The sequence below is a fragment of the Mirounga angustirostris genome, unplaced genomic scaffold, assembly GCF_029215605.1.
Source record: "Mirounga angustirostris isolate CCGP_5_RB_7025 unplaced genomic scaffold, mMirAng1.0.hap1 SCAF_17, whole genome shotgun sequence".
NCBI lineage: Eukaryota > Metazoa > Chordata > Mammalia > Carnivora > Phocidae > Mirounga > Mirounga angustirostris.
The window spans coordinates 24,531,686-24,551,854 of NW_026991725.1; the positions used below are offsets into that span (position 1 = coordinate 24,531,686).

Here is a 20,169-nt window from a genome sequence, read left to right on the forward strand (position 1 = left end):
CGCCTGGCTGCCCTTCTCTCATTAAGACAGCTCAGTTACAGACCTTTCTGTCCTTCAGAAGCTTGGAAAGAACCCTATTCTCTTGGCTGCCCTGTCTTTTTTCTTTCTCACATTCTGACCCTCCCCATAGCTCTTCCTTGTCTGGTTTATGAAACACACACACACACACACACATACACACACATAGCTGAAGTCCAGCATGTTTCCCACTTGGATTGTCAATGATGGCCTCACCGAGGATAAACCACGAAGCATCTGGAAAACCATGGGTCAAGTGTTTGGATGTGTCTGGTTATTTATGGACTCCCTACCTGCCACCTCAGGAGGTCTTGTACTTTTGCAGTGTCCCCAGCGACGTGCATAAAAGGACGTGACTCAGTGGAGACTGATTTAACATTTATTTGCTGCTGATATTCTTTACTTTGAATGAGGTTGAGCTATAGATTTTAGTTTTAAAATTCTCTTCAGAAGCAGCCCCAACTCATCCCTGGGACAGAATTCCCTTAAAACCAGGTGAAGTTTGAGAGCCTAAACACTTTGTTCCAAAAGCTTCCAGCAGAGCTGGGGATGTGGGAGCGACTCTCCAGGTCAAGGTTTTCCACAGAAAGTCCCTCCTTCCCACGCCAGCTTCCTCTGTCCCATCCGTTCCAGCAGCTTTGCTTCACAACAGAATCCAGCAGAAGTTCCCTGCTGAGGACGTCTCCAGAAGCCCTCCTACCACCCTGTGTCTTCTCTTTAATGGCTATAAAAATCCAGCTCAGAGGAGGAAAGGTACTAGTCTGGCAGGCCCTGCCTTTGAACGTACTTCCTGGCGCTGACAGAAGGACAGGCCAGTGAATACTGTGGACACCACACGTGCCATCGGAATCTGGAGCCCACACCGCCCAGCTCGGCTCGCCAGGCCAAGGCTGGGCCGCAGTTGGGGTAAAGTCCATGAGGCGGGCTGCACACACGTTCCATGTAGGACTGGTTCTCAGCAGAAAGGGTAACTCTAGGGAGTAAAGCCTAAAAATGCAACTTTCCCCCCTGCAAGTTCTTTCCTCTCCGCGCGTTTGGCTTTCCTCTGGTGACAACACGCCAGACAGAGTCGTACCTGTGTTTAGCAGATGGTTAGAACGTCTTCAGACTTCCAGAGCCGCCAAGGCTGGGGGGAAATACACTGAATCCATAGCCATGAGGACCAGCTCTGGAGTCTATGGACCCTGGGATGCGGCGGCCCCAATCTTGCGTCTTGTTCTCTGTGTCCCGTGGAGGGGTGTTAGGTGACTCGGGTGGGAGGGGCCTCTGGGGCAGGACCACGGGAGGAGACCACTGAGAGACCCAGAAGGCGAGACCCCTCACATCAAAGCAGGATGAAATTACGTTGTCGTCCCTTAAGAACCTCATGTGGTTGCTTTTCTGCCCCCTTGCTTCAGTGTGTGGTATGCGATGTCCAAACCGTGGCTCTGGTACCATTAGCCATGGTCTCATCTCCATCTTCCCAGCCAGGGCAAGCTCAGAGGAAGCCAAGAAAAGTCACTTCTCCGCTCTGCTCCGACTGGTCTTCTTTGGGGTCCCGGGGTCTTCTTTCCTATCCTACCACGGGGAGACCTGGTGCTCTCAGCACTGCTCAGCCTCCACGAAGCCCTCCTTCTCGTGGCCCGAGGGCTCAACCTCCGTGTAGGTGGAGTGGCTGGGGTGGTTGTGGAATCTCACCGCTGGCCAGTGGTGAGGTCTCCGCTGTGGGTGGGCGGGGAGAGCACAGAGTCAGCGGGTGTGGCCTCACCCACCTGGGACCCCATCCCCACCCCCTCCCTGACCAGGGACAGTGCTCAGCACGAAGACTCTCTTCACTAGGGCGCTGGGGCCCACTCTGAGCCAGGTGGAGTGCAACCCCCCTCCCCGGAAGCTCCCACCATGGTGATCCCTCCACTGCTGGGAGCCTTGCTGGGAGCCCTAGGAGGGCTGGGAGGAGGTCATTTTACCCCTCACGGCATGGACTGCAGGACACAGGTGAGAGCCTTTAGCAACGTACCGAGTGGAGCCCTGAGACGGTGAAAGGTGAGGCAGTGGGTGAGAGAGGGGATGATCTGGGAGGCTCTGGAAATGCCAAGATAACCCTCCAGACAGTACAGACCCTGCGGCAGAGACAGCTGGGGAGCTTATGAACATGCACCTTCCTGGGCCAGTTTCAGACATGCCCCATCAGCGTGTCTATGGCTGGGGATCTGCAGTCCCCCGGGGTGATACCCAGGGAGGCTAAAACTTAAGGCTGACTGGTTAGGGCTTCCAAGAAACAGGGGCTTCTAAGCAAAGAGGAGGAGACCCCCTGCACCTCTGGGTAACCCCTGTGCGGGAGACCGTGGTCAAAGAGGCAGCCCCACTGGACCCCACACAGAGCTGGTGAGGAGCTGAGAGTGGAGGATAGGGCCAGGAGCTGCCGAGCCCTGTGGCCCAGAGAGAAGGGGGCTGGCCTTTACTTCCCAAGCTGCACTTCAAGCTGGTTCTTCCGAATTCTGAGACATTCCAAACCATAGCATTCTCCATGAAAGCTCCCAGAGAGAGCAACTCTTATGATTACTGTGTCTTGTCAATTCTAACCTAAGCACCCACACAACAGGTAAAAAGGCAAAGGTCTCAGTTCCACTATGGCTTTGAATAAGCAGCCAGCCTGGAATTTGGGGGTGAGACCACAAAGCATTAAAGATTGGCTGCACAATCTCCTTCTTTCCTCTGGGGACGCTTCTAATTTCACCAACGGGGGAGCGAAAGGCAGACAGGCTGTTCAACAGGACAGGAGGGGTGCAGCACTCCTGGGGGAGACTAGGGGAGGGGGGTTAGGGACTCAAAGGTGCGCCAGGATGGAGTCAAGGACGGTTCCTCAGGAAGGAACAGGAGCCAGGCATGCGGGCAGGGAGGGATGAGGTGAGGAGAGGCAGGTACTCCGTGGCTGGGGAAATGCTGATGCGGAGGCAGACGGCAGAGCTGGGGCCAAATTCTACACTGACCTCGATGAAGAAGAGCGCAGCATTGGAGGTGGGGTGGCCGTTGATGTAAATCCCAGCCAGGATGATGGCTGCCACCAGGAGGACTGCCAGCACGATGCCCACGATGGTACCCAGGTGCACGGGGGGGCCCTTGGTCTTGGGGGACAGGTTGTTCTGAAGGCCTGTGGAGAGACCGATAGGGTAGGGAGTGGCTATTGGGGAGCAGGGAAGGTGGGGCCATGAAGTCCCAGGTTCTGGCAAAATCTCAGAGATGAAAACTGGCAGAAACTTCGGGCCTGCTTATGGAATAGGTAAAAAGATGGGGCAGGAGTGGGTAGAATCATGAGTATGGCATTCACGTTGCACTGGGCAGGGTTCAGGTGGTTTTCCAAAATCACTTAAAAGTTGCCCAAATGTCTAATAAGGATCATAAGAGAAGTTCTCTCCAACACACGTGCCACTTAAATGGTTTTAGGGAGTTCTCATAGGTTAAGTGATGGTGAGGCATTTGGGATCTGGAATATGGCTCCCTGGTTCAAATCCAGGCTCTGCTGCTTACTAGCTGTGTGACCTTGGGCAAATTACAGAACCTCTCTGTGCCTCACTTATCACTTCTATAGAACAAGGATCATAATGATTACCTAATAGGGTTAGTGTTAAAGCCCTAAGGGTTAAAACCGGATCATTCACGTCAACTGCTGAAGACCAGGGCTGGAATCTCAGATGACCTCAGTAAGTATTAGCTATTTTGATAACAAAATGACCATATTTTCATCTGTCACTGTCTACTACCAGACCGTGGCCTCCTGGAGGGCAAGGACGGTGTTTTATTCATCTCTGTGTCCTTAGCTCTTAGAAAAAATGGCAGGCCCCATGGTAAGAGCTCAATAAAAGAGTGAACCAGGTCCTCTGAGGGCTAATAAACCAGCAGGCAATCTCTGAGAACATCCTGAGCATTTGAAATACATCCCACGGAGGAGGCTGAGTATTGCCATAGACTATCAAGCTGGAAGGTCATCTAGTCCAACCCTTTTCTTGTATGACTGGAAATACAGAGAGGTAAAGTGATTTGCTCAAGGACAGAGTCAGCCGGCCACTAAGAAGCCTATATTCCCATATTTCCTGGGGTGGCTACTTGCTGCTTCTCCCTACCCTACAGGGATCTGGAGATAATGAAGTAGAAAAGACTGATGAGGGGCGCCTGGGTGGCTCCGTCGTTAAGCGTCTGCCTTCGGCTCAGGTCCTGATCCCAGGGTCCTGGGATCGAGCCCCGCATCGGGCTCCCTGCTCGGCGGGAAGCCTGCTTCTCCCTCTCCCACTCCCCCTGCCTGTGTTCCCTCTCTCGCTGTGTCTCTCTCTGTCAAATAAATAAATAAAATCTTTAAAAAAAGAAAAGACTGATGAGCACATAAGCAAAAGAAACATCAAATCTTCTCTTACATGGGTCATGGGTGAAATGGGAATCAACAGGAGGTGGGGACTTTTAATAGGATGTCGCACGCATCCCAGTCATTGTCCTCCCCATCCCCTCTTCTCTGCAAGCAGAAGAAAAACCCAAGAGAGAAACTGTGTCCGGGGCACTCCAGCGCATGGTCAGTGCTGCTATCTGCCAACAGGTGAGGTGACATGCCCCACGCTAGTCTCCCCTGACCTGGCAGTCAGCCCGCAGCCCACTGAGACCCTGGCGATCAGATGGTCAGGGTTTGCATGGTGCAGAGCGAGGGGAACGTGGCCCAGCCCCCATTCCTCACTCCCAGCCTAGGCACACGATGTACACTCACTCATGAGCAGTCATGCCTTCATCTCTGGGGGGAGGCTGGATCACACCCTGCTGCATCAACTGCCTCTCCTCCCCTGCGGGTGGGGATAGCAGTGTCCTGGTCCCTAGAGTCTGGAAGGCATGTCCATCTCCCCCATGCAGTGGTTGCAGTAAGGGCTCCAGCTGGCTCTGGGCCAAGGGCAGGGAGGTGGGCCATGTCATGTCACCAGAGAGCAGATTATCCTCCCAGTTAATCTCGGGAGCAAAAGACCCCAACTTCTGGTGCCCTGTAAAAAGTGGGGTAGGGGTGCCTGGGTGGCTCAGTCGTTAGGCATCTGCCTTCCGCTCAGGTCAGGATCCCAGGGTCCTGGGATCGAGTCCCGCATCTGGCTCCCTGCTTCTCCCTCTCCCACTCCCCCTGCTTGTGTTCCCTCTCTCGCTCTGTCAAATAAATAAATAAAATCTTTAAAAAAAAAAAAAAAAAAGTAGGGTAGACAACTTTTGTGTACTCTCTGCCAACCCGGGCAGGGAATCCAAGGAAACTTGGGAGAAGCAGCTCTGCACCCCTCATTGACGGTGAGGCCCCTGGGGAGAAGAGGTGAGGCCGTTGGTGGCAGGCCACACACTGCCATGTCCGCTCTAGCCCCGCTCTTGCTTCCTCCTCTCACTCCTTTCAGGGCAGTGAGTAATCAAGACAGATCTCCAGGAGGTTCCTGGCTGATGAGAAATGTCTAGATGTAGACATATTCCTTCAATCTAGTGGGCCCGTGCCCAGGAGCCCAGCAGGAGGTCTGGGCCGCTGAGGGCGCTGTCACTCCCCTCCTCCCCACCTCGGAACCAAAGCAGAGAGGCCAGGTGCCTGCTGCACTCTCTTGGGGGGCAGGTTCCAAGAGGCAGTGGGTCTGATGAAGAGTGGCAGGCAGCTCTGGACTCACCGTCTCCTCCTGCATAGGGATTCAACTTGGTGTCATCTTCAAAGAGAAGAAGAGAAGGCATAAAGTTAGTGGAATCATTATGGCCTTGGTCACTTTAGGTCCAGATGGGATTTTAGGGAGGTTTAGTCCAACCCTGCATTTTACATGTTGGTTTTTTTTTTTTTTTTTTTGTAAAGATTTTATTTGAAAGTAATCTCTACACCCAACGTGGGGCTCAAACCCACAACCCTGATATCAAGAGTCTCACGCTCTACCAAGTGAGCCAGCCAGGTGCCCCTAATCCTTCATTTTAGAGGCAAAGAAGCTGAAGCACAGAGAAGGGAGGTGACTTGCTTAAAGTCACACAGCAGTGTAATGGTGGAAGTCCACCAACAAGCCAACTTTTCCTAGTCTCGTGTTCATTCATTCAAGCAATATTTATTGGATGTTTACTACGGAGTTGAGCCCTGGGAGTAGGCACTGGGGTTTGACATGGTCTCTGCCCTCAGGGAGTTAACAAGTAGGGGAGATGGAGTGACAATTAAAACCCAGCATACTGAAGCTCTGATTGGGGGCCTCACCCAGACAAAGGGTGTCGAGACGGAGGGGCGAGACGTGGGGCAGGGGAAAGTGTTCCAGACAGAGGAAGAAGCATGAGCAAAGGCCCAGAGTCAGCAAGGATTTGGCCAGGTGGGGATAAAAAGCAGTGCCGAGTAGCTGGAGGGTGGAGAGGGTGTGAGTGGGGTGTGGTGAGAGATGAGGCTGGGGGTGGGGTGGGGGTCCACGAGACCAAGGTGAGGACCTGGCACGTTCTCCTACGGGGCGCCAGGAGGCTGAGGAAGGCCTGAAGAGGCTCGAAAGCAGCGATCTTGTGTCACAGATGCAGTTCTGCTTGAAGACCTCCCCTGGCACACAACTGGAGGAAAGATTTCCACACCGCAAGGGGTGTGTCCTATGGCTTCCTAAATAAGTTCCAATGGTTGACCCTCCCTATGGCTCTTCCCCACCCGGATAGAGATCAAGACCTGAGCCAAAGGCAGACACTTAACTGACTGAGCCACCCAGGCGCCCCAAATAAAATCTTAAAAAAGGGGGGGGGGGCGCCTGGGTGGCTCCGTCGTTAAGCGTCTGCCTTCAGCTCAGGTCATGATCCTGGGGTCCTGGGATCGAGCCCCGCATCGGACTCCCTGCTCAGCGGGAAGCCTGCTTCTCCCTCTCCCTCTCCCCCTGCTTGTGTTCCCTCTCTCGCTGTGTCTCTCTCTGTCAAATAAATTTTTTAAAAAAGTTTTTTTTTCAGCACCAAGAAAAGCAGTCGAGGGGCAAGATCGCTGCTTTTGAGCCGAATGAGACCTGACTCCTCCTCTTCTGGCTATGTGACCCTGGGCAAGTCACTGACCTCCCTGAGCCTTAGTGTGTCCTCTGTGAAATGGGGATACAAAAGCATCAACATGCAGGATTGTTAGGAGGACCAAGTGAGTGTTGATGCCTGCACAAGGTTAGCATATGGTCAGGACCCTCAGTAGCTCGTGAGGCGCCTGGGTGGCTCGGTTGTTAAGCGACTGCCTTCAGCTCAGGTCATGATTCTGGAGTCCCAGGATCGAGCCCTGCACTGGGCTCCCTGCTCAGTAGGAAGTCTGTTCTCCCTCTGCCCCTCACCCTGCTGGTGTTGTTCTTTCTCTCTCTCAAATAAATAAATAAAATCTTTAAAAAAAAAAAAAAGTTAGCTCGCCTATCATGTGCTCCCTCGTCTAGGACTTCCTTCTGTCCAGACCCATGGGTCCATTCTCCAGTTCTTTAGGCTGCAGTGAGAAAGGCAGGGGGCACCGTGGAAAGAACATTCCACAACTTACTTTTCAGGTAACCCCAAGTAACCAACTTTGCCCCTACGAGCCTGTTTCCATAGCTGCCAAATGGGATGGTGGCTGAATAATGTTTTAAAACATTTGCCTTTTTCTCTTCTCCTTTCCTCTGTTCCATTTGCCCCTTCCAAGCAGGTACGTGGCTCCATGGAGGTGGTACGAGCCCACGTCTCTCAGTCTGAGCCTAAGGGCAAAGGGCTAAAACCTGGCGGTCATGTATTGATAAAGGGTGAGAGAGAAATTTTTCAGAGACGGCCAAAGAATCCCGGAGGGGTCTGCACCAGGCTTCCCCAGATGCCATGTGGTACCTCCGGGTGGACAGACCTCCCCGCAGCTTCAAGACCCCCAGGCCTTGGGATGGCAGAAGCCCCTGGGGTGAGGGGTGGGGCAGCCAGACCCCGGAGAGGTGGGCACGGAGCAGCGGCAACCCTCTTGGATACAGCTGCCCCACTCTGACCCTCTGTCCACACCAGGTCCCAGGAGCAGGAAGCCAAGCGGAGGTGCACCCCTCCAGCTGCGTGAGCATCGAGAGCCAGAAGCACAGTTGTAGAAAAATCAGGCAGTCTTTCGCTCACGTCTGAGTGTGTGGACTGAGTTCATACCTGCCACAGGGCTGCTAAGACCTCCCGGATTCTGTGGGGATGCTACTAAGATGACCTGGGGTGGACCATATCAAATACCGGGCCCTGGGCTGGGACGTTCATGTTCCTCCCCTCGCCACAGTGAATCCGTCCCACCGTCCTGACGTGGGCCAGCACCTGGCTCTGCCTCTCCCCGGCAAGCTGGGGACTCCAGCTCTCTGAGCCTCGGGGCCCTCCTCTGCGAAAGTCGGGGCCACTCGTCTTCCCTGAGATCCCCCCTGTCAGGGATGGTTGTGATGCACCAGGGCCCGAGCCTGTCCCTTCCCCGTGGCTTCTTGCCCCTGCTGCTCCCCGCCTGGGCTCACGACTTACCTTCCGTGGTGAGGCTGTCGATGAAGAGGGAGGAGGAGGTGGTGGTGAGGTCTCCTTCAAGGGGACTGAAGGAGCTGTTGGGGGAGGCCGAGGAGTGGCCTTCGTCCTGGAAGTCCTCACACATCCGGGGCTCTGCCTGCAGGAGAGACCCGGCACCGCTGGGCACAGACACCGCACAGAGAAGAGCCTTCCCCTGGGGGGACGGAGGGGGCCCCTTCATCCCCCAGCGGCCAGAAACCTTCAGATGCCGGCGCATGGTTCAAGTGTGGCGAACTCACCCGAGCTGGGCCCTGAGTGCATTTACGCCTTCCACTTTATCCTGAAAGTGCCTTGTCTACCTTACAAGGCAATTTAGCTGTCCGCTGCTTCGAATCCTTCCTCCAGGAAGGAGCTGAGATGCCAATCTTAAACAAATGGAGCAAATCCGTACATTCACCACAGCCAGCGTCAGAAGTGGGCTGCTAGATAAGATTTTTTTTCAGGACACAGAAGGCTCATCTGGCCTTACTAATAACAGAGGAGGTGGTGAGCGCAGAGAGTGGGGTCTGGGGGGGAGGGTTATGTTTAAATGTGGGGCCTTGGCACTTCCATATCCCACCAGTTGTGAGAGGCAGCTCAAGTCATTAAATCTCTCTGTGCCTCAGTTTCCCCGCTCTGAGCAGGGGGGCGGGGCACCGGCCCCCAGCTCCTGGGGCTGTTCAGATTAAAGCAGAGCAAGTGTGGGGCAGCATGCAGTGGGGTGCTGGGCGCACGCACTGGGCACACACTGCAAGAAGGGCTGGAGAAGACAAGGGAGAGGAAAAGGGCGCACGGATGAATGGATCTGTCTGAGTCGGTATAAGGTGTAACAACAGGACACTCCCCACCCAGAATCAAAGTGTTGAGCATTCTGGAAAACTCCAGCAGTGAGAAGGAACCTATGTGGGATTCTAAATGGGAGGTGCCTGGAACAGTCCTCCTCCGTCCCAGAAAAGCCTGGCCTCCCAGAAGAGCCTGAGGAGCCTGAGGACTGGAGCCAGGGCAAATGCCCCGAGAATGTCACCAGCCTCCGAGAGGATCCAGCTGTGGCCAGCACCATGCCCAACGTACCCTCTGCAAACACCAAAAGAGCTCCTGGAGAGCTGCCCACCCAAGGCCAAGCCACCAGAAGTGTTTTTCTCAGAGACCAGAAAACCCTCTAAAATCTCCCAAGTCTTCTAACTGGCTCAGAGCAGTCTGAGAGTCCCAGATGAAGGGGAGAATTTCGCCAAGAGCCAAAGATGCCCTGCGAAGAGCTACGGCGGGAGGGGCCCGCTGGCAGCCTTATGGTTCCCCACACCCCGGCTCGCTGAAGCTTCTCACCTCCTGGGCACAGCCGTAGGCCAGCCACTCCTGTCGGTAGCGATCAAAACCACTGGAGCATCTGCCAGGGGACCAGAAGGTAAGAGGTGTGATGGGCTGACAGAGAAGCCCTCCCCTTCACTGCCCCCATTCAGTAACAGCTCTCCGATGATGGTGAGGAGGGGGCCGACCTCCCAGGACTGCAGTGATCAAGACCACTGGGCAGGGGCCATCTTCAGCACCAGGCAGCTGTGGGATCAGCAGTCAGACCCTTCTTCCCCAACTACTCCTTCCCCAAAAGGAAGGGAACGTGTCTGTGGCATCCCTACCCTCCTTCGGACCCCGCTCCCCAGGACCAAGGCCACATCTACCCACATGTGTGTGTAGAGGGAGCTAGATGCACTGCATGACCTCAAATGAACTTTGAGATCCTCTTGGCTCTAGGTTGCTATGGAATTGCTGAGAATCCAGGGAATTCACACAAATGTCTTCTTGGGAAAGCCTTGCTTATTCACAGACAATCCGCCTCTTTCTTTGTGGAGGGGCCTAAACTTGACAAGGAGAGGTAGACATCAGCAGAGTTAGCCAATGTCTCCTGTGTGATCACTAAAGGGCAGAAATGAAGCTCTTGCCAGAGGCTAGGAGAAATTAAAAACCTGGCTGGTCAGTGTCCCAGGAAAGGACACTGTGCAGCTCAGCTGGGCTGGAAGATGCCAAGTGCCTCCCGAGGGAAGGGGTGGGGGTATGAGGATGAGTCAGGGAATGTTCTCCATGGCATCATGCTCAAATATCCCTTCTTCACTCTGGTGCCAGAGGAGTCCACCAAGCCCAACTCAAGCTCTGGGACATGTGCATGGGAAGAATAATATCATGAGCCACCACTGCTGAGAAAGGATTCATGGCCAGTTAATTTTCTTCACTAGCAACCGCCCACCCATCTGCCAGAGACCTGGTAAGGCGGAGGATTTCTGAGCACTGTCAGTGTTTCCTTCTGAAGATGCCCCCTCGGGCTCCGAGCTGCTTCTCCTGCAGCAGGGGGAGAACTAAGCCATCCCCACTCCCCCACTCTCAGGTCCTCTGTGCCCACTACTTTGGGGCATGGAGGATTAGGGTTCTCTTGGGGGCTGGGAGCTAAAGTTTCTTTTTAAGCCAAACTAACTGATTCTTTCAAGGACTGAACCTTTGATGTAAGTCTAAGAACATCACATTCTAAGACCTGAGCCAACCAACCCAGATGCAGAGAAGAAAGGCCTGAGATATGGCCACTAATGAGCGCCTCCTGAATGCCAAGTGCCGCCCCAGCCATATGCTGCTCCTGTCCTGTTTCATGGGACCCTCCCAGTGACACTGGAAAGCAAGGATTATGGCCCCTCATTCCCTGGGCCAAATCCTGGAGTCACCCCAAGACTCCAGAGTGGGCCCTTGGCGGGGTGGGGGCAATGTGGGATGAAAGGAAGACAGCGGCCATGGTAAGTGAAATTGTCGAAATCAGATCCAGCCCCAGCGCAAGGAAGGGAAACTCTGGGAGGCTGCGGAAGGCAGAGTGGGTGGAGAGGAAGGGGAAGCTGAGAACCCACAAGGTGATTGCAAGCAGCTGTTGGTGGGAGAGTCCCTGATGGCCGGCCCCTCGGCACCAGCCCTGCCCTCTGGCTCTGTAGGGACCTGGGGTCAGCTCTCAGTGGATGCCAAGGCTCCAGAGGGCTGGCAAGGAGGGGCCCATGCTGGGGTGAGCCCAGGCCCATGGGCATCGGGGGACAAGATCTCGGCCCCACATCAGCCTCACTTGCTCTGTGCTGGAGCTTCTCCATCCCGGAGCGGACATGACCACACAGCAAACGCAGTGTCCACACTCAAGTCCTTGCCCTCCCCCAACCTGACCAACCCTCATTAAACAGTCACGGTCTCTGGGTTTGGGCGTATGTGTTAAATGAGGATGTGTCAGTGTGAGGGTTTTGCTTTCATCTGACCCATTTTGAAGCTCTCATGGCTCAGCTCTGGTTGGATGCTGAGTCATGCGGTGGCAGCCGGCCCCAGGGTTCCAGGGGTCATCTGAGCTCATCTGGACTATCTCTCCACGCTGAGACAGTGGCTCACAACTTGAGCGTGCCCGAGGTGGACCAGGCAGCAAAGCTGCATTCCAGGACGGACCAAGCTGGGGTCTACCCTAGGTATTCTCTCGAGGCTCCATGCCTTTCGTGCACAGGGCCCTGCACACTTTGCAAAAATGCTCTTTGGTAGTTGAGAAATTAAAATGATGACATGTTCTTCACCATTTTTCCCCGGGGCCACATCACCACAGCCCATTTTATGGGGAAAATAAACTGAGGCCCCAAGAGAGTGAATAAGAGCACAGCTGGTGGGAAAAACACACAGGAGCCCCTCTCTTCCCAGCCCGGGCTGTGCCCTGTGCTGGGCAGGCCGCCTGTGAGGGCGGCAGCTTCTATTTCTGCACCGGGATATTTGAAAGGAGCGAAGGAAACGCTGACAGATGCCCCACAGCTGCGTGGAACGCAGACTCTGTAATTTGCAATTTTCAAGATTGCCTCGTAGGCTCTTGGAGTTCATAGGGCTTCCCACTCTCATGAGAGCCCAAGTCCCCAGAGAAATTTTTTTTTTCCCTCCCTGCTATTTATTTATTTTGGACGGAAGAACAGGGCTCGGATTCTGAGTCTAATCTGTGAGGAAATGATTTCAGAACAAGGAATGGAAGATGAGTTGTATTTAAGAACTTTATCCCTGAACCCGAATCTCATCCGGAATTTTTGCCTGTTTCCAAAACCAAGCAAACACAGCTTTGTAGCCCGCCCCAACCTTCCACAGATGCCTGCAATTTCCATAGCCCCGATTTTCAGGAAACCCCATTACAGCCTGACAAAGATCTTAAGGTGGGGTCATGGGGCTCTCATCCAATGGCAATGGGACTTTGGAGATGGCAGGTCTCACGCTTGTTTGCAGATGAGGCACCATGTTGAGATGCAGGCTCCTGGGCTTCCCTCCCAGAGATCCTGATCCAGGGTAGGGCCCAGGAATCTGCATATTTGACACAAGACCTAGCTGATTCTGGGATCCTCACAGCTGTGGGCCATTCTCTGAGAAGCCCTGCCCTAGGATGAACCGACCCTTCTGGGGTGTGAAGAGGAGCTGCCGTAGATGGGATCCCTGGATGGTCTTCCAGAAACCTAGCGTCCGCACAGGGACCCTGCTACACAGTCACCTTGATCGGTCGCAGGCCTCAGGGAAAAACTCACTTCTGCGACATTCTTGTCCTAGGGGGCACAGTAGACTGGCTAGAGAGGCTCTCATGTTGGCAATGAGGCCGAGGCGGGGAGGGGGGCCATGTCACCCTCTGCCCCTCCTCCACAGTCCGCCTGTGGGAACCAGAGGCTCAGCCAGGGCACAAACCTCTGGAGGACGTGGCACCAGCTGCAGTTGAAGGGCAGGTCTGAGGACACGCAGGTGTCACAGCTTCGATGCTGCAGGCAGGCTGCGAGAGAGAAGGTGGCAGTCCCTCAGACCCTCCGTGGACCTCCAGGGACCTCCAAAAGGCACAGCTCTCCCCAGTGCTGGGCCCTTACAGAACTCCGGAGTCTCTGACTAGCAGGGACCCCGGAGGTCATTAATGCCACCCTCACTTGAGTCCAGCCCTAGATTCTTCCATCTCTTCCTCCCCCCACTTTCCTCCTTCCTCCTTCCGTCCCCAGGGGGTCAGGCCCTGAGCTGGTGCTGGGGATTGCGCAGTAAATCCCAGTGCCTGCCTTCTTGGGCCTTACAGTCCTATGGGCAGACAGACACTAAACAGATCATCAAGCAAACATAACCACGTAATTATCGTTGTGATGAGGCTTGTGAAGGAAAATTACAGGGGCCTCGAAGCATGGACAAAGGGATCTCACCTAGCCCGGGAAGTTATACTGCTGGGCTATTGCCCACAATTACAGGCTTGAGAAGGATACTTTGTCTTAATTGAGATATTTCGGACATATAACACTGTATATGTTTAAGGTGTATGACATTGATTTGACACCTTTATATCGCAATAGAATTGCCATTATAGGGGGCGCCTGGGTGGCTCAGTTGGTTAAGCGACTGCCTTCGGCTCAGGTCATGATCCTGGAGTCCCTGGATCGAGTCCCGCATCAGGCTCCCTGCTCTGCGGGAAGTCTGCTTCTCCCTCTGACCCTCCCCCCTCTCATGTGCTCTCTCTCATTCTCTCTCTCTCAAATAAATAAATAAAATCTTTAAAAAAAAAAAAGAATTGCCATTATAGGGTTAGCTACGCTACTATGTCACATGATTACTGTTTCCTCTCCTGACAGGAACAAGAGCTAGTCTTCTAATAAGTTTAATGTTTATAATACACTTGTTGGCTATAATCACAGAAAAGGATGTTTAAGATGTTCTGGCTTGCCCCCCAGCCAGTGCTAGCTGGGAGCACTCATTCGGTCCCTGTGGGGGGATTGGTGCCAGGATCGTCCCCTGGCCTGTCTCTGCCTCCTCATTCACCTCCCAGGGAAGCCTGAGCACTGGTCCGTGGGGGTAAACCAGGCATTCATAATCGCATCCCTTTCTTCTCCCTCTCCACTTGGAAGTGAGCTACCCCAGGGAGTATATGGGTGTCTCTGCTCACTTGGGTTTACATCTCGCTTGGGGAGTTGCTGACCCCTGTTGTGCCTCAGTTCCTCCTTTGCAAAAGAGGGATCCTGATGCTCTCTGCTGGGCAGACGTGCAGTGAGGAGGAGATGAGGTGACACCAAGCGAGGGTCTGTATGAGTGCTGGCCATGCGGCGAGCCCTGCGAATGCTGCTTGTGATTGACTGTGGTCTTACTCATTCCCCTCAATGTACCGACCAGGTATTCGTCTACTTGTTCATTCATGCTTGCATTCATTCCTCTTTGTTTTTTAAAGATTTATTTATTTGAGAGAGAGAGAGAGAGAGAGGGCACGCGTGAGCATGAGGAGGGGCAGAAGGAGAGGGAGAGAGAAAATCCTCAAACAGACTTCAAGCTGAGTGCAGAGCCTGCCACGGGGTTCGACCCCAGGACCCCAAGAGCATGACCTGAGCCGAAACCAAGAGTGGGATGCTTAACCGACTGCACCACCCAGGCGCCCTGAGGCAATCTTTCAACAACTATGTATTGAGCACCTGCCACAGACCCTGTCCCAGCTGCTGGAGATACAGTGGTGAACAGGGAAAGACAGACAGACGCACTGCCTGCCCGGAGCCTGGAGTCTAGAGCAGGAGACGGCCTACAGTACACAGACAGCGAAGTCTGCACTAGGGCTTCTGGCAGTGGGCTGTGAAAAATAGCGGTGCACAACAGGGAGACGGGAAGGTTGGCGAGGGCCTCTGAGGAGAGGTCATTTGGGCAGAGATTGGGAGAAAGGAGGAAGCAAGCCTGGCGGCTCTCCTGGAGGAGGAGAAGTCCAAGCAGAAAAGCCCCTGCGCGCAGAGGCCCAGGAGGAGCCCATTTCAGCCGTGTTCCCAGCAGCAACCAGAACGCTAACGGGCTGGGCAGAGTGGACAAGCTGAGGGTGACAGGAACGAGGAGGAACAACAGCTGGGGTCTGGCCCGGGGCAGGGCAGGGCCCGAGAGCAGGGGAGTTGGTGGGAGCGGGCTGCTGGATGGTGCGCGGACCCCTCTGGCGCCAGCCAAGCCCGGGAGCAGAGAGGCCGGGGCGGGGGCGGGGGCGGGGGGGGGGTGCGGGAGGCAGGAGGTATGGGGGCTGGATTTTAAGCATTGTTCGCTTGCAATTGAGCGCTACTCTGAAGAGAACCAGAATGACCTCTGGGTGGCAAGCAGCTGCCACAAACCTGTGCGTTTTAACCCAAGGAGACGCAGGCCCTCACCCAGAATAAGCATGTGCAGTAGAAGGGTTCCTCTGATGAGCAGCTGAATGGAACAGAAGACACCGCTAGCAGCAGAAGTGACAACTGACTCAGAAAAATAACCACTCGTTCAATAGCCATCACACACATTTCCTCGCTATGTGAGTCTTCCCGGGACTCTACTGCAATCCATTAATGAGGGAGCCAGTTTGCATTCCATGCACCCCCAGCAAGATGGCAGCTGGGAACCAGCCGTGGGGGGGTGGGAGCAAAGCTGTTGTGGGCACAGCGTGTCACCTTCAGTCACTGTGGGAGCGACTGGCTGTAGGTGGCACTGTATCCTTTCAATAGAATGGAGCTCTCCGGCTGTTTTGTCCCCTGCTGTATCCAGACGTTCTAGAACAGCACCCCATCACAAGCCCGTGGTAAGCAGTTGACCAACGTTTATGGAATTGGTCCCTGGGTGGTTTTGTTATCCCCATTTTACAAGGGAGGGAACTGAGGCTTAGAGATAGTCTTGGAGCTAGGAGTGGTGGTCTGGGCTTGCACTGAGGTCTGTGGGAGCCAAAAGCCTGAGCGCTTAGCCTTGAGGTCCCACGGGTGGGCTTCCCTGCTTCAGCTCCCACTCTCAGCCTTTCATGAGTGTCTTCTAGAAGAGGGACCCGGACGAACCTGCCACAGAGTATAATGGCTTGGAGATAGCCCATCCGCACCTCTGGACCAATCTTGGCTAAGTCCTCTCCCACCCAAAGGTAAGAGAGAAATCCTGCACTGGGGGATGCTGAGTTTTCTCAGGACCAAGTTAACCGGCCTTCCAGGGGCTCAAATCCTAGCCCTGGCAGCACTGCCCCCTGCCCCACCAGCCACACCCACAGGGGCCCCCACATGGGATCCCATGGCCTGCTCATTCCCAGTGGCTCCGGAGGCCCCTTAGAAGGCTCCAGGCAAACCGGCCATGAGAAAAAAGCCTGGGAGCCTCCGTGGGGTATGCGTACAACCCACTGACCTTTATTTCTCATCTGCATTTCAGACGTCCTGCGAGCTATTAAACGCTCACCAAATTCACTGGAGGGGTGGGAAGTGGCTGAAATGTACAGACAGTGACCCAGAAATGATTCCCAGGATGCTTCACTTCCGCCCAGGCAGTTACCCTGCCCTTGGATGTCCTTGCTCCCAAGTGCAGTTTATTCAAGTCCTAGGACTTGAGGTTTGCCCTCGGCAGTCCTTGAGGAACCCCTGCTTCTCAGGCCCCAGGTCTCTCCTGCCTAAGAGAGCGGGCAGCTGCGGTGGGGGTGGGGCTGTGATCTGCAAGGGGTCCTAATCCTGCGACCCCATGATGTCTGTGGCCTTCCTCTTTCCCAGGGGAAGACACCTGCTGAGCCCTGCAGAGACAGGCCTAGTGTTCAAGAACTTTCCTCCTCCCCTTCTTCTTTCTCCACCCCCCTGCTCCCAGAACCCCCAGGGAAGAGGAAGCAGGGGAAGGCAAGGCAAGAAAGGCCCCAGAAAGCAGGGAGAAGGCCATTGCTTCAGAGGGAAACTAGCAGGTACTGTGAGACAGGAGAGGAAATTAAAACTCTCTTTCAAAAATGCAAGAACGGGGCGCCTGGGTGGCTCAGTTGGTTAAGCGACTGCCTTCAGCTCGGGTCATGATCCCAGGGTCCTGGGATTGAGCCCCGCATCGGGCTCCCTGCTCAGCGGGAAGCCTGCTTCTCCCTCTCCCACTCCCCCTGCTTGTGTTCCCCCTCATGCTGTCTCTCTCTCTCTCTCTCTGTCAATTAAATAAATAAATAAAATCTTAAAAAAAAAAAAAAAAAAAAACGCAAGAACAGGGGCGCCTGGCTGGCTCAGTCTGGAGAGCATGTGACTCTTGATCTCAGGGTCATGAGTTTGAGTCCCACGATGGGTGTAGAGATTACTTAAATAAATAAATAAACTTTAAAAAATAAAAAGAAAGTAAAAATGCCAGAACAGGAGTCCTGTCCTCTCCCTCGCTCTCCCCAGCTGCCCTGACCATATCCTGAAGAGCATCCAACCCCGGTCCGGTGGGGTCCACGGCAGTAGCTGGAGCCTTGGCCATGGACATATGGCCTCAACTGCAGGTGAGTGGGGCACGGGGGAGGGCCGAGCCATGGGTCTTGGAGGACTGCTGGCTAAATCCCTTTATTGCCTCCTGCCTGTGGACTCCAGCATTACTCCTCCTCTAAGGAAAATGCAACAAGAAATGTAATGACCGAAGGGGCACCTGGGGGCTCAGTCGGTTGAGGGTCTGCCTTCGGCTCAGGTCATGATCCGGGGATTGAGCCCTGGCATCTCAGGCTCTCTGCTCAGTGGGGAGTCTGCGTCTCCCTCTCTCTCTGCCCCTCCCCCAACTTGCACACACTCTCTCTCTCTCTCTCTTGCTCACTCTCTAATAAATAAATAAAATCTTAAAAAAAAAAAAAAAGAAATGTAAGGACCGATTCATTCAGTTCCTGGATTACCTTTCCTGGGGGCTCAGTCTAAAAATTCTCAGGGGTGGGGCGCCTGGGTGGCTCAGTCGTTAAGCGCCTGCCTTCGGCTCAGGTCATGATCCCAGCGTTCTGGGATCGAGCCCCGCATCGGGCTCCCCGCTCGGCGGGAAGCCTGCCTCTCCCCCCTCCACTCCCCCTGCTTGTGTTCCTCTCTCACTGTGTCTCTCTCTGTCAAATAAATAAATAAAATCTTTAAAAAAAAAAAAAAATTCTCAGGGGTACACCTTTCCTGGGTCTTAATTGTGTGTCAATAACCATAGCTGTCATGTATCAAGTACAAACCACGACCCAGGCCCGGGATATGCCAGTTAGTGTCAGAGCTGACATTTGTCCTCAACTCTACCTACCCTGCTTCTGACCCTTACCATAGCTCTGGGACGGAAGTGGGGTTAGGCCCATGTGACAAATGAGAAATGGCAGCCCAGAGAAATTAGGCAGCCATACCCACACAGGGGTCAGTGGTGGGCCTGGGAATGGAACCCAGATTGTTTGACTATGAAGCTCTTTCCAGGACAGTGGAATGCCCTCCCTTGGTGGGGACGACCCCTACTCACTGGGCAGTGGGGTGAACTCCACAGCTGATGTGCTGGTGACCTTGCTGGGATCCAGCTCCACACGATGGTATTCAAAGATGGTCCTTCGCCGAGATTCTGAAACAGAGGCAGAGCATCTCATGGCCAGAGGCCTTCGAGGCTTGTACCTGGAGCCTGATAGGTGACCTTGCTGGGATCCAGCTCCACACGGTGGTTTTCAAAGATGGTCCTTCACCGAGATTCTGAAACAGAGGCAGAGCATCTCATGGCCAGAGGCCTTCGAGACTTGTACCTAGAGCCTGATAGGTGGGCAAGAGATTGCAGCAAGTGGATCGGGGAGTCAGGACGCAGCCACTGGGGGCAGGAAGAAACTCATCAACCTGGGACAATGATCTTGAAGCTACAGAGAGACAGGACAGGAGTTGACCCTGAGAGAAGAGCTTTGTATTGTCAACAGGTCAAACTACTCCACACAGAGGCCTGGCTGCCCCTGAGGTCAAGACATAGGAGCTCCCATGCTTCTGCATGGCTCTGTGTCTTCACAGCTGCTGTTCCCTTGACCCATAATGTTCTTCCATCCCTTCTCTCCTTGTCTAGCTCATCCTTTCAGATCCAGCTCAGAGCTACTTCCTCTGAGCAGCCTTCCTTCGCCAGCTCCCTCCTCTTCTTTACCCAGGCCAGGCACCCTGCTCCCACTGCACTCCCCATATGTGGGGTCATTAGGGTCTATTTAGGGCCATTAGACTGTGAGCATCTGGTCCTGAACCTGACCCACAGTGAGCACTCTGCAAATGTCTGCGGATGCACAGGCTGAACTTGGAGAACCTCTCCTGTCCTGGATGGAAGCCAGAGCGAGCTTCAGGGCCAGGCAGCCAGGGGCTGGGCTTATGTTCTGCCTCAGTCCCTGCAGTAACTCCCTTGCAGTACGTCGGTGTCAAAAGACTTGAGTTCTGATTCGAGTTCTGCTCCCAATCTTAGGGCCTCAGTTTCTTGTCTGTGATGTGGAAAGACAGAAACACCTGCTACAACACACTTGGGAGGAAAAAAGTGGAATTGTAGATGAAAAGACTTCTCCTAAAATGACAATCTGAGATGCTTTGATACATCCCACTGTATACCCACACCCACCCGAGGACCGTGATTTGGGCGGGGCGGGGTGGGGGGGGTTCCTTAGGCTCTGAAAGGCCAGCAGCCAGCCTCCGAGCTTTGTGAATGAATTTCCCTACAAGGGGAAGGAGTCTTGTAGCGTTCAGCCTGCCCAGCACCACTTCTTCCTTTTGGAAACAGCACTCCCTTTGGGGAACTACCCCGAGTCCATTCCTACACGTGAGCTGCACCGGAGCTACCATCTTTCTTCATGAGCCTTCCTCCCTGGCTGCACAGTGATTGGTCCAGGGCTGGGCATGTGATGCAAGCGGACCAATCAGAGACCTTCTCTGGGACTTTTCAACTGTAACCCAAAGGCCCTTTGCTTTCTAGCAATGAAGCAGAGAAAATATAACCTCCAAGTCCATGAATGGCCACAGG

General features: G+C 54.2%; 1 protein-coding gene and 1 long non-coding RNA gene across 4 annotated transcripts in view; one reads left to right on the plus strand and one right to left on the minus strand.

The window, feature by feature from the left end:
* Positions 1 to 363: 363 nt before the first annotated feature.
* The window catches only part of PLXDC1 (plexin domain containing 1), a 57,041-nt gene continuing 37,235 nt past the window's right edge, over positions 364 to 20,169 (minus strand). Inside the window, exons 8-14 of one of the 3 annotated variants that reach the window (XM_045889007.3) lie at positions 18,664 to 18,759; positions 13,174 to 13,255; positions 9,793 to 9,853; positions 8,452 to 8,587; positions 5,661 to 5,696; positions 2,988 to 3,148; positions 364 to 1,719 (exon numbers count right to left, since the gene is read on the minus strand). In XM_045889007.3, the coding sequence (XP_045744963.1) occupies positions 1,600 to 1,719; positions 2,988 to 3,148; positions 5,661 to 5,696; positions 8,452 to 8,587; positions 9,793 to 9,853; positions 13,174 to 13,255; positions 18,664 to 18,759 (692 nt within the window). In that variant the 3' untranslated portion in view covers positions 364 to 1,599. The remainder of the gene's footprint in view (positions 1,720 to 2,987; positions 3,149 to 5,660; positions 5,697 to 8,451; positions 8,588 to 9,792; positions 9,854 to 13,173; positions 13,256 to 18,663; positions 18,760 to 20,169) is intronic. The other 2 variants (XM_045889008.3, XM_054510830.2) reach the window with 2 other exon arrangements.
* LOC135363049 (uncharacterized) lies at positions 9,696 to 15,025 on the plus strand. Its single transcript, XR_010408769.1, has 4 exons — positions 9,696 to 9,871; positions 10,585 to 10,723; positions 10,944 to 11,240; positions 14,678 to 15,025. It is a non-coding gene; the product is annotated as an uncharacterized LOC135363049 (long non-coding RNA).